The sequence below is a fragment of the Notolepis coatsorum genome, assembly GCF_963971535.1.
Source record: "Notolepis coatsorum genome assembly, chromosome: 10".
Lineage (NCBI taxonomy): Eukaryota > Metazoa > Chordata > Actinopteri > Aulopiformes > Paralepididae > Notolepis > Notolepis coatsorum.
In genome coordinates this window covers 24,979,203-24,992,057 of record NC_140174.1, presented here as the reverse complement: position 1 = coordinate 24,992,057, position 12,855 = coordinate 24,979,203, and the positions used below count along the sequence as shown (strand labels likewise).

Here is a 12,855-nt window from a genome sequence, read left to right as displayed (position 1 = left end):
CCACAGTATCAAAAAGCAACTCCATAAGAGTATATATATGCATCAGAATTACATGTTTCACACAGATTTACAGTACTTGGTTGCTGCAGATTCTAATCTGACAGACAAACAAACATCAGGCCTTCCAAAGACAAACTGATTATAACTGTTACTGTTATATGAAGATCACCATATGTATAAATGATGGCCTTGGCCTCCGGAAGCTCCATGACAGACGACGGCCATGTTGAAAAAGACCCGGATGTCAGTGATTTCAGATCTCAAGTCTGCATAGCCTCATCTCCACTCACATTTCCACACCCGACACCCTCTTTACACATGTCTTCAAAGTGCTTTGAATGACAAGAAAACTAAAAGAAATGCGAGGACTGCAAGTACAAACCGCTCGCACCCAACCGTCTTGGCTTTAAGAGACAAGGAGGTTGTCTCCTCTTCCGTCTTTTCCACCGGTGTGGGTAGCAGTGGCAGAAGAAGCTGTGTGAAGGTGCCATGCAATGAGCCGTAGATGTTTCAGATTCTTTGTGGAAGATCATGTCCAGCGGCAGCGCTTGCTCTGGTAGTCTTCCGGCTCCGAGCAGCAGCTGTCGTAGTCGCTGCTCGTGGGGCTTGCGGGGCGGAGGCAGGAGCAGGCCTGAGTGTGGGGCGAGAACGTGCAGGGGCAGTGGCGCGGGACAGGGCTGGCGCAGGGGCTCGGGGAGGAGCAGGCACCGAGGGTGGACAGAGGGCTGGGGACGGGGCTGCAGCTGGGGGAAGAAGGGCTGATCTCCTCTGGCCGGTCCTCCTCCGGCTGATCCGGGCTCTCCGGACCGTCGCTGAGGGCGAAGACCCAGCCGAGCCGCACGCGGAGAAGGGTGCGCAGGCCGGGGGGCAGGTCGAGGACCCCCAGAGGGTCCTGGGCGTCGGGCAGCTCTTGGCGTAGCCGGGCACAGCAGAGGTACTGCAGGGAGGTGGGGGTGTAACAGGCGCGGATCACCTTCATGCTGCTCTTGGCCGCCGTGGAGCACACCATCGGGAACACCTTCTTGTTCTGCAGCTTGGTGGCGGCGACGCCTGAGACGATGGAAGGTCAGAGATTTTCATCCTGATCGGAAATAATTTCTAGCAATGTAATCATTGTACGTTACGTGCGGTTTGGATTGAAGGGAGATACGAACCTATGCAGCGCCGGTTCTTGTAGATGGTTAAGGTCCCGCGCCAGGTGTCGAGATGCAGCCCTATGATGGAGCCTTGGCCAAACCGGGAGGAGAAATCCACCTTGTCCCCTTTGTGCTGCACAAGGCCTTCAAACACATAATGGAGTTGAAATGTTAAATAATGTAGACAGGACACTGGGTATCAGAAGAACGGTACCGATCACTAAGTGTGTCTGACTGTTAAACACAAAGACCTGCATAGTCTATATTATAACATATGACTTACAGTATATCACGCCAGTTAGGGTAACCTTGTGTATACTGCACCTTGTGTATACCGTTTACTCTTACTCAGATACCAATTTATTATTGCCTATTTTTATTGTAACATATAACCGATAGGCTACATCGGTTCTACATCGGTTCTACACCTTTTTTTATGCCGTTTATTTCTCATATTTTTATATTCAGAGTTAATATTATGGTTTATATTTATGTCTTTCTACCATTACCCTGTCTGTACCTCCCCTCCCCCATGCTGCTATGATCCCAGAATTTCCCCAAGGGGATCAATAAAGGAATATCAGTATAAAATTACCCTTTTAATTATCCTCCAGCCAAGCTGTTAATTTCCGGTAATGATGCTTTCTTCTGGATTTGAAAGGAGACTTGAGAGAAAAGGGTAATTTTATACTGTATTTCAGCAGCGGCTTGCGTTTCCACCGCACCAGCCTTTGTCGAGACTCTGAGCTTTCTGTTGATCCCTTCGAAAACACAATGCCAATTTGCAGTAAGTTCAAGTTCTGGTTATGATGAGTCATTGACTAACCCTCAGAATCTGTGGTGGTTCGTTATAGAGCTTTGTATGAACAAAGAGCTCAATAGAGCTAGTTTCAAGGCATCAAAAGGCATCACAAGGTATGGATAAGCATCAGAATTGTTGGATTCCTACACGACACGGAAAACAATTTGACGCTTTAGTGAAACAGGGCTTAACATTAAATGTTAAATTTTAACGTACAAAAGTCGGGTTGGTTGTTTTCATACGTTACTAATTCTCACGGTCAAATAGTCTCCTGAGAGCATCTTAAGCCATAAGATCATCTACGGTAAGCCTATTAGTTTGATAAATGCCCGTCCAAAATGCGGTCCTGTTCTGACCCGAACTGTCCTTACCGGTGTAGGACAGGCCCCAGCTGTCCTCGTCGCTACCCAGGAGGCTGCAGAAGCTGTGCTTGAACTTCTCCAGGTTCACCTCTGAAGTTCCAATTCCCACCATCTACACAGGATCAGCACAGGCCATAGTGAACAGAGGAGCCAGAAATATATATATATATAAAAAGACACAGCGAGGAGTACAATTTCATTAAAATAAGAGTCATCCGTCGGTCATCGTTCAGCTTCCGACAGATACAGGACACAGGGTACCTTTATTACCAGGCATCAAAAACAAGTACATTGGAATTCTTACAGTTCATCTCAGTCAGGGCAATTTAAACACTTTGAGTAGACACTATATAGTACTATACTATATGAACTATACCACCCCACTATGCTATACACAGGGTGCACACTATACATAGACCATGATACAGATATAGCCTACAGAATATACAGGACTTGGAAAAAAAAAACATACAAAAATAGACAACACAGATTCTGACTGGGAAAGTATACAGGTCAGTGAATTAATTAAAACGGAGCAAAGAAATATATACGATATCAACGCCATGCTGTATTTCTTCTGTAAGACTCCCTCTTGATACAGTTTAAGCCCACCTCTAATGTGCCTGGGTGTCATTTAAGCCCTAGCCCACACCACGCCACCTACCATGTCAGTCCCGTAGACAGGCGATGTCATCTTGATTTCCCAGAAGTGTTGGCCGTCCGCCAGCGCCTTGGTTCCACGGATGGCGGCCGTGCCGCAGCTGTAGTCTGAGTGGAAGCTCACCTTCCTGTCGTCACAGCTCAGGAAGGCCCCCGGGGACCGGTAGCCCTCGTCCCACACCCAGTCGAAGCCTGGGCACACGCGGTGGACACGGAATAGATTAGATTAGATTCACATTTATTGTCCATTATATTAGGAGTTGCGTCAAAGGTTATTTGACACTAACCTTGAGTTAATGTGGTTGAGTGATGTCGAAAGACTCCAATGGATTTTTGATCACAGGGTATTTGCACTTGCAGAATATTTAGAGAAAGCTTGCGATAAACGTACGAAAAGAAGATATGTGTGATGTATTTATTTTGGCCTTTGTGAACGTTATATTAAATTATTGTTTTTGGTGTCTTATAATCCCGTAAGGGATGAGTCATCGGACATGACATGAAAATAAAAAAATAATTTCATTCATTCATACAGCAAGTACAGTACAACAAAAATAAGTTTGGCATCCAACCAGAGTGCAAATATAACAGTAAAGTGCAATGGTAATATACAATGTACAGGTGATTAAATTGGGTATAAAATATATAAATGAGTACTACTGAGTAATAGTGCTAATCAAATGTATGTACAGAGTTGTAGTATTAATATGTACAGTGATACAGGTATAAAGCCAGCAGCGTAATTAGAGTAGGTAAGGGATATGTACAGATATAGTATCTACAGATATATAAAAAGGATTATGTGCAGGTACAGTACTGTATGTACAGACAGATACGTGGATATATATATATATATATATTAGGGATGCTCGATATTGGCTTTTTTACCGATACCGATATTGTCCAACTCTTAATTTCCGATACTGATATCAACCGATACCGATATATGCAGGTCCCCCCCCCCAAAAAACGGAATAATTTCAGGTAATTAACATTACATATCTCTTGTCGTGTAATTAACACAACATTATGCATACTTTGACAATAAATAAAATAATAATTTGTTCTTGCCTGGGTAAATAAAGGTTAAATAAATGTTAAAAAAAAACTTAAGAAAACATATACCGATATTTTCCGATATCACATTTTTATGCCAATATCGGCCGATAATATCGAACATCCCTAATATATATGGTAATAATAAGTATATATATACCGTACTTTTCGGACTATAAGCCACAGCTTTTTCCCCCATTTTTCGACCCTGCGGCTTATATAACGGTGCAGCTCGATGTGACTCGACGTGACCAAACCCGAAAATGTAAAAATCTAAATATTGCTTTTTTGACTGCATTGAAATGTTATTTATCTGTTCCCTTATTTGCTAAACTTAATACAACTTGTAAATGAGTTAATTCTTGTTATTTGTCCGACAGTATTGTGTCCCAATGTTAATTACATATGGTAATTAAACATTAAAACACCTGCGGCTTATAGTCCAGTGCGGCTTATATATGTACACATCATTCAATTTAGCTGCTGCGGCTTATAGTCAGGTGCGGCTTATAGTGCGAAAAGTACGGTACATGGTATAAACAGCATTATTGTACATGCTATCATACAGAAATATATGAGTTATATGCAGATGTATAAGTAAGTCTGTAGAGGGATTATATGCAGGTATATTCACATACTGTACACACACAGTCCCCACACATTTCCTCAAGAGAGTTCGGGAGCAGTTAAAGCGGTTCACTCCAACGGCTGCCGGGAGGAGGCGGGATCGAACCGGTAACCTTCAGATTACCAGACGATCGCTCCACCTCCTGAGCCACTGCTGCCCACTAATGCAACTTTCCCGTCTGTTGTCAAGGAAACTATAAAAAAGGAAGGGTCATCACGTCAGAACAACAAGGTTCTATGCTCTGCTTGGTGTCGGACTTTGGTGTCAGTTCTATTGAAACCTGTATTAAAATTCTAAATCTGAGAAAATATACATCAAACAATATATCAAACGTTATTTAGTCAACAAGGCAACACATTGCAGATGTTTCCGACATCCGAGGGAATAACTCGGCCAGACTAAAAGTTTCCACACTTCACGCACTACACAGTCATGACCCTTCCTTCTTTAATAGTTTCCTTGTCTGCTGTAGATCTAAAATAAACATCTCATTCATTATCATCATACTGTATGCATGTCCACTACAGTGGGTTGTGCTCATCAGCAAATAATACGCTGAGTATTTAGTCACATCCTACACATAGCCCATTATAAAAGTGAATGTATTATTTGTAATCGTTGTATTATCGCGGTAAGGGTTAGCCAGGTATACATGCATGGTCACGTGAGACCACCCGTGTGCCTACTAACTGTCTAATGTGTACTTGTACTTGTGTTATTGCACATACCGCAGACAAGTTTATTGTATACAAATACCAGCTTTTTTTATTCTGTTAATTGTTGCTTTTTTTTTATCCCTTTATGCTGTGGAGCAAACAGAGAGTAAGAATCCCATTGTACTGTACTTGTTGCACATGGCAAATAAAACCATCTGAACCTGAACTGAGGTTATATCAAGCTTAGCGAACCGTGGTTGTCATCAGCCGCACTCACCTTCGTCCTCCTCCCCGCAGAGGCAGTCGTTGGCAGGCTCCAGGCCCTGCAGCAGGGCCGCGGGGCTGAGCTCCTCCTGGGGGTCACACTGGCAGAAGGACTCCCCCGTCACTGGCACCGTATTTGGCCGGGCTTCCGCTTCGGGAGCGGCCTGCTGTGAGCCGTCCAGGTAATCCACCTCTGAGTCCGACTCGCTGATCTGGTTGGCACAGAGCGCAGAGACATCAGCGTTTAAGTCTACAGAGGTGGCCATGGCCCAAGGTCTTTGGCTCAGAGGCAGGGTGGAATTACCGTCGGCACAGAGAGAGTCTTTTTCTCTTGTTTTGTTCCCTCTTCTTAGGTTCCACTGATGTTTGTGAAGCTTTTTTTTTCTTCTTTTTTTTATAGAATATATCTCTCTTAGGAGAAAGGAAGAATACCCTCACTTAATGCCGTCTCTGCCCGTTTGGAACATGTACAAACGTGTCTTATCTTCCTGACTGACCACTCCGGTTGCTAGCTGTACACTGGTCACCCACTAAAGAGTATCCCAGATGTCACCGAAATGACACGTTTTAAAGACCCCACGCCTTTTCCCAAAAAGTGGCCTTGGACTCCCATTGGTGAGACGAGCAGTGTGTGCCACAGAGTAAAAATAGACCCCGTCCAAAAATACAGAGCCCCCCTGTGTCCATTTTGAGACAGCGCACACTCCCCCCCCCCAACCCCCACCTCACGTGGAAAACTACTGGTTGCCTTGGGAACTGGGGTCACCTTTCTCTCACAGAGAGTCTTGCTTCTCTGGCCTCCTCAACAGATGAATGAACGAATGAATGAATGAATGAATGAAAACTTTATTTAACAGATTGCAGAATGGGTACAATACAGTACGGCTCAATACACACAATTGTTAAGGGGATGCAGACCAGAGAAAGACGTTTGTCTTGTTTACATCAGGGTCCCCCATTTTCAATTCATAGTGACATTTATGACATACACAACATACATGACATCATGACATTTATGGCTTAGGGACATACATGACATACAGGTATATAGTACTGTTACATTTGTGACATATACAATATGCAAATATACAGTACTGTTACCCATAGATCCTAACAGAGAGTATATGATGGGGAGGACACTGTACATTAGGAGGGGGTGGGTGGGTGGGAGAGAAATATACATACGGTGGGGAGAGAATATATACATACGGTGGGGAGGAGACTGTACATTAGGAGGGGGTGGGGGTGGGGGGGTTTGGACATTTACGGTGGCCAGTTTCGAATTGCAGCCTCCCGTAGGTGCTCTTTAAGAGCGGTTTTGAATGTGGGTAGGGATTCACATTCCTTTACAGCTGTGGGTAGGGCGTTCCACATTGATGTGGCATAATTGCGAAACGTGTTTAGTCCCTTGTTTGAGCCGAATCTGGGTTTAACATGATTTGTGGAGCTCCCTCTGGTGTTGTGATCGTGGTATTCACTGACCTATTTTGACATGTACATGGGTACCTTGGTCATGTAGTGTATCTTGTAGACCAGGCCCATTGCAAAGTGGGCAGGGGTGAGGTGGGTTCTAGGGGTCAGGTCAAGCTGCTCTGCTTGTTGTTGATCTCCCTTGCTACTCTTCAAACTCTCTCCAAAACATGTCCACACTTCCTCCCCTGTCAGCTTTTTATTTGACCCCCCCCCCCCCCCCCTAGTTCCACTTCTCCTTCACTCACACTTCTCTATCTGCCCTTCTGTCCATCACTCTTCTCCTTTTTCATTCCATGTTACCTTTTTCTCTTAACATAATACACATGCCACTTTTTTTGTATGGGGGGGCAGTGGGAATTGAACCCTTAATCCTAACCCCTAGCAGTCTTAGTGCCATGCTCTTGCTATATGTTTGCTGTTCCCCATTACCTTTTGCATAGCAGCATGCTATTCTTCCTAGGGTATATATATATTGCAATATATTGACAAAAGACATTAAAAAAACAATAAATAACACAATATCAAAACAAACACTGCAATTACACAACACAAATAGACTAATATAATATAATATATTGAGCTATACAGGTCCTGTATAGCTGGCCTGTTCTGGTGCATCTCCCCCCCCCCCCCCCCCCCCCCCCCCTCCACACCGCTCATTTTGGCAACTGGCTATGAGTTGTTGGCCAGTTAGCCAGCCTGTGTCATCAGTCCTCTGTGTGTGTGTGTGTGTGTGTGTCTCTCCCTCTCTCTCTCACTCTCATTCCCACGTGGTCTCACCTGTTTACTCTGTCCGTCCCAGTCCTCTCTTTCTGAGGCCAGGACCACTGCCATGGCGTCTGCCTCTTGTTGTGTCTCACTCCATATGTATTGCCGAGCGTGGCCACTTCTGCTTCTCCTCAGCATGCTAGATCTGTGGACAGCAGGAGGAAACCAGGTGTCACACATTAAAGTTCTTTATTTGTCAAATACACAACAATACAGGGGCATTGCAGGTAATGACATTTTTGTGTTTCGAGCTCAGACTCAACAGTGCACAAATTAAGAAACAACAATGAATACAAGAATGGTAACAATAAGTAGTAGTAGTAGTAGTAGTAAGATATTACACATTACTTAGATCTACTTTGAGTGTATTACAACATGCTTTGACAGCCGGCCTTATAGGGAGTGAATATCAAGAGATGAGTTGAGCTATTTATTTTACTCTTACTAGTTACCCTGCTGGACAATATGACTTACAGTATGACTTACTACTTACATAGCAATGGCCGAAGAACAAAACCTCCCACCTGAAAAATAAAACATTTTGAGAAAGTGTTGTTTTCGTGTTGTTTTCTTTCAGAATGCACAGAATGCACATTTTAAGGGTAGCCAATACAATAAACTGTTGTTGGACTATATTATATGTTAACAATACCGACCAGGTATTAGTGCCTCACAAAGTGCAGATATGAGGTTTTCCCCCACTTTTCATTCATTTTTTTTTATGAAATTTTTTTGTTCTTCGGTCATCGATAATATAAGGTCTTTAAAAGGTAAGCTCTCGACAAATACATTTTTATCTCAATCTGACAAGAACACTTCCCTTCATTTCAGTCTGTGTTCTTTAGGATTTGTTTTTCTCTACATCACAAAGCAATACATCACTAAGCAGTGGCAACAGGCATACATATAGCCTCGACTTCTAACCAACCTACTTCTTGCTCTCCCATATGCTGTTGGCAACTGGAAGGGTTTCCAAGCATTTGCACAACCTTTAAACCCAGCCTCCTGCGTGGCCACCCTGGCAGCCCGTCTGCTAGCTAGCTAGCTTCCACAGCAGATTAACACAACTTGGCTTGGCACCGGGCTACCTCTCGGACCTGCTGGAACCTTATGTTCCTCCAAGGTCCCTCAGGTCCTCTGATCAGCTCCTCCTGGCTGTTCCTAAGTCCAGGCTGAAGCTTAGGGGGGACCGTGCTTTTGCAGTGGCAGCCCCAAAGCTCTGGAATGAGTTGCCACTGCATGTTAGGCAGGCCCCCACTCTGCAGGTGTTTAAATCACGCCTCAAAACTCATTTATTTGCTTTGGCTTTTAAACTGTTTGAGAGACCTGCCTTTTTTATCTTTTTATCTTGTGGGACTTGTACAGCAATTTGGTCAACATTGTCGTTTTTAAATGTGCTCTATAAATAAAGTGGATTGGATTGGATTGAACACTGACAAAGTTACCCGACTTACTGACTGCAATGTAGCCTAGAAACTATCATAAGCCACAGCTTGGTGATATCGTTAATAGGTCTCTCCCCTCTACCCTCTACACACTGACCCCACGAGTCCGTCACAGAACGGTCTAGGTCTGGGCAGGTTCACTGACTTTGTATCAAATGTTTGAGTTGGTTCAGTTCCTATATCTACATAAGCTGATGTGCCAGATGGTTTGGATCCAACTGCATGGAAAGGTTAAGTATCTACAGGAGTAGGCAAACAAATGTTGATGGCTCTGCAGTGTCTCAGCGGGCTGGGGGACACATAGCAAGCAGTGAAGGTTTTCAACAGTTTAACCATTAACAGTAAAACATTCAATCTAGGGTTGGATGTGTTGTGAAGAAGAAAAAAACATTTGAGTCACAGGTTTGTCTAGAATTGTCTTTTTGTGTGTGTTGTGGTTTTGAGGCCATGCCACAATCACTCAAATCACCATCTGACTCTGTCTAAGTATTCATAATGTTGAGGATGATTGAAAGCCTACAGTTCTGCGGTTAAAACACTTCAATCTTTGTCACAAAAGGGTCCACTATTGCAGGTGATGTTCTATTATTTTGCAATACACAGGATATCGTGGAACTACATCTTTGTGCTATTAAATCACATAACGCTACGTAACGATTCAGGCTTTGATTTTGGAGGAAAGGGTGAGCAGGTGTTAGAGGTTTTTTAGGCTGGTAAAGATATGCCTCCTAAAGTGTGTAAACGGAAGTACAGGCTACAGGCTTTCCGGTTTCGACAAAACAATTATAGAAACGTGTGAAGTAAAGAATATTTCCTCGTTTAAGCCACTGCAACGGCTTTGCCTGAAGAATTTACTACATGACCGGGACGTTCTAGCTTGTTTGTCGACAGGATTCGGGAAAAGTTTGGTCCGTTCGGAGGCAGCTTCCAGGGGAAGTACATACACCGGAAATTCTACCCCATACACACTTTCGGTGTGGTTCTTTACCAGGCTTTATCTCACGGAGGAGATAAAACTGGGAACGAGGTTAGATGTTTTTAAACCTGTGATGCAGAGCGTATTGTGAGCCGGCCTGATGGGTACATCTCCGTTAATGCCAGCACTGAGCAGCTGGTCGTGTCTTTCCAAACAGGTGGAGGAGATAATTGTCAATACCATAGATTAGATAGTCTGGCGGTGGGTTCACTTTAACTCGGCTTTAGCCTACATACTGTAACAGCATCAGCCAGACCGACCCAGCCAGCACTATCCGTGTCAACACCTCTCTGGTAGCTGTGACGTGAATGCAGTGGCCCACTGTGACCGTGACCGTGACGTTAATGAGTCGCGTCGCTCAAACGCATAATTGACCTTTGTGAAAACTCCCAAACGGTTGCGATTGGAGGATCGAGGAAACCAGGGCGGGGTTTGAAATAGGTCAATAGATCAAATCATGGTCCTTGAAAAATCACACTCTTCCATTAAAATCAAACCCGACGTCCTCTTTATTGTTCTCATATTTTTATATTAATGTAATATATTGTTTACACCGTTTTTTCTCTCTCATATTTTTATATTCAGATTGAATTTAATTGCCTATATTTATGTCTTTATATTATTACCCTGCCTGTACCTCCCTTCCCCCATGCTGCTATGATGCCGGAATTTCCCCAAGATGATCAATAAAGGAATATCTTATCTTATTATATTTGTATATTTTCACAGTATGATATGTCACATCCAGAGTACAGTGCATGTGAAAATATTGGCAACTGGTCGTTTCAACAAACATGCATACAGAGTGCACAGTACTCAACTATCCTCTTTATATTTAATGTGAGGGCAGTTGTAACAACACAGGCACAATATAACAATGCAAAAGAGAATGTGATTGTTCTCACTCCATTTTAGTTTCAGCAATAATAACTCACCTGAAATGCAACTAATAAATATTTCTAAAGGTTACTGCATTTACAAAAGCATGTTGTATACAACGATTACATGTATGAGCTTGTCAAAATATATACCGTCAACTCATGATGTTATCATCAGACATGGCTTTAACCAAAGCAGACTGTTTTGTTTGTGATCTCCATTGGATGGGTACATAATCAGTATGTTCAGCTATATAATTCCATATATCCTGTCTTATCAGTAGCCAATGCCATACAAGTCATAGTCAATGTAGTTTTCCAACAGTAGCCAATGCCATACAAGTCATAGTCAATGTACAGTTTCTACGTCAAATGTATATACTCTCTTTTCTGGACTCTTTTTGTATCACAAACAGTACTGTATTTGCAAATCTGGTATGTCATAAATGTATAGATGTAGCAGTACTGTCTATCTGTATGTCATGTATGTCATATATGTTATGATGAATTGAAAATGGGGGCTGCAACGATTAGTCGATTATAAAAAATCGTTGACGAGGAATTGTTGCGTCGATTAGTCATTAAAAAAATTTATATATATATTTTTATTTTTTAGCACTACCTATCTTTGTGAAAGTGGCTGCTCAGCTCTGGTCCAGCCAGCTGAAGACTTCTTAGCTTAACATAACAGACCGACAGTAAGTTTGGGGGAACTAATGGGATAACTGGGGATGTTGCTTGGTCCTGACAAGAGTCTCAAAGCAACTCTGAGGTCATGCTCAATGTCCAATCTGTTCCTCTGCTCTGTCTTCAGCTGGACCAGAGCTGAGAAGCCACTTTCACAAAGATAGGTAGTGCTAATCGAAAAAATAATCGACAGATTAATCGACTACCAAAATAGTCATTAGTTGCAGCTAGGGTGACCAGATGCAAAAAGTCCAAAAGCAGGACAACAGTAAGATTTTGGTGGGACACAGTGGGACAGATAGATAATGTAATTTTTTTTATTAGAATAACATGGTCTTCACCGAGACCAATGTTTGTTTTTTTGCTTCAAAAAGAGGGACATCCTCTCAATATGTGGGGCGTTCGGTCAAATGGTGGGACAGTACAACCAAAAGGGGGACACCTGGTCACCCACTTGCAGCCCTACCCTGATGTAAACAAGACGAAAGTCTTTCTCTGGTCTGCACCCCCTTAACAATTGTGTGTATTGAGCTGTACTGTATTGTACCCATTCTGCAATCTGTTAATACAGTTTTAAATCAATCAATCAATCAAACGATATGCAAATATGCAGTACTGTTACCCATAGATCCTGACAGAGTATATACGGATTGGGAGGGGACTGTGCATTAGGAGGGGGTGGCCAGAGGCCAGATGTTCTTACCTTATACTGGTGGTCTTCTTATGCACTATCTTGCAATGGCTCGTTTTGCACGCCAGCGCTGCCTCTATATCCGACCCGTGCGACTGGTGCAGTTTGCTCTCTGGTCTCTCTGGCCCACTTCTCTGCACGCCTAACCTCGTTCCCAGCTTTATCTCTCTGCACGCCAGACGTAAACAACACTTCTCCACGCCCTTACCTAGTGCTGATTGGATGACGCCACCTGGGGGAGGAGTTTTATTTTTCATTATTTTTCTGATTCCCTAAATAGGGTAACAATAACAAGATAACAGTGGCCTTTGATGTCAGTACTAGCAATGTATGTTGTGTATGTCATAAATGTCACTATGAATTGAAAATGGGG

The 12,855-nt window shown here is 43.2% G+C and overlaps 1 protein-coding gene across 1 annotated transcript; it reads right to left on the bottom strand.

Annotated features, from left to right (window-relative positions):
• Nucleotides 1–8: 8 nt before the first annotated feature.
• spsb3b (splA/ryanodine receptor domain and SOCS box containing 3b) lies at nucleotides 9–12,623 on the bottom strand. The gene is made up of 7 exons (XM_084322636.1): nucleotides 12,495–12,623; nucleotides 7,818–7,950; nucleotides 5,578–5,776; nucleotides 2,965–3,152; nucleotides 2,310–2,412; nucleotides 1,155–1,280; nucleotides 9–1,050 (listed from the first exon to the last, which is right to left on the bottom strand). The coding sequence occupies exons 2-7, from the start codon at nucleotides 7,941–7,943 to the stop codon at nucleotides 530–532; spliced, it is 1,263 nt and encodes a 420-aa protein (XP_084178762.1). The 5' UTR covers nucleotides 7,944–7,950; nucleotides 12,495–12,623; the 3' UTR covers nucleotides 9–529.
• Between the last annotated feature and the right edge of the window lie 232 nt (nucleotides 12,624–12,855).

What these genes read in the sequence shown, in the direction of transcription:
- spsb3b (XM_084322636.1), bottom strand. Translation starts at nt 7,943, where the DNA reads ATGCTGAGGAGAAGCAGAAGTGGCCACGCTCGGCAATACATATGGAGT. An exon ending in CTGGGGCCTGTCCTACACCG is followed by an intron (nt 1,281 to 2,309) that starts GTAAGGACAGTT and finishes ATGTGTTTGAAG; the next exon opens with GCCTTGTGCAGCACAAAGGG. An exon ending in CAAGAACCGGCGCTGCATAG is followed by an intron (nt 1,051 to 1,154) that starts GTTCGTATCTCC and finishes CCATCGTCTCAG; the next exon opens with GCGTCGCCGCCACCAAGCTG.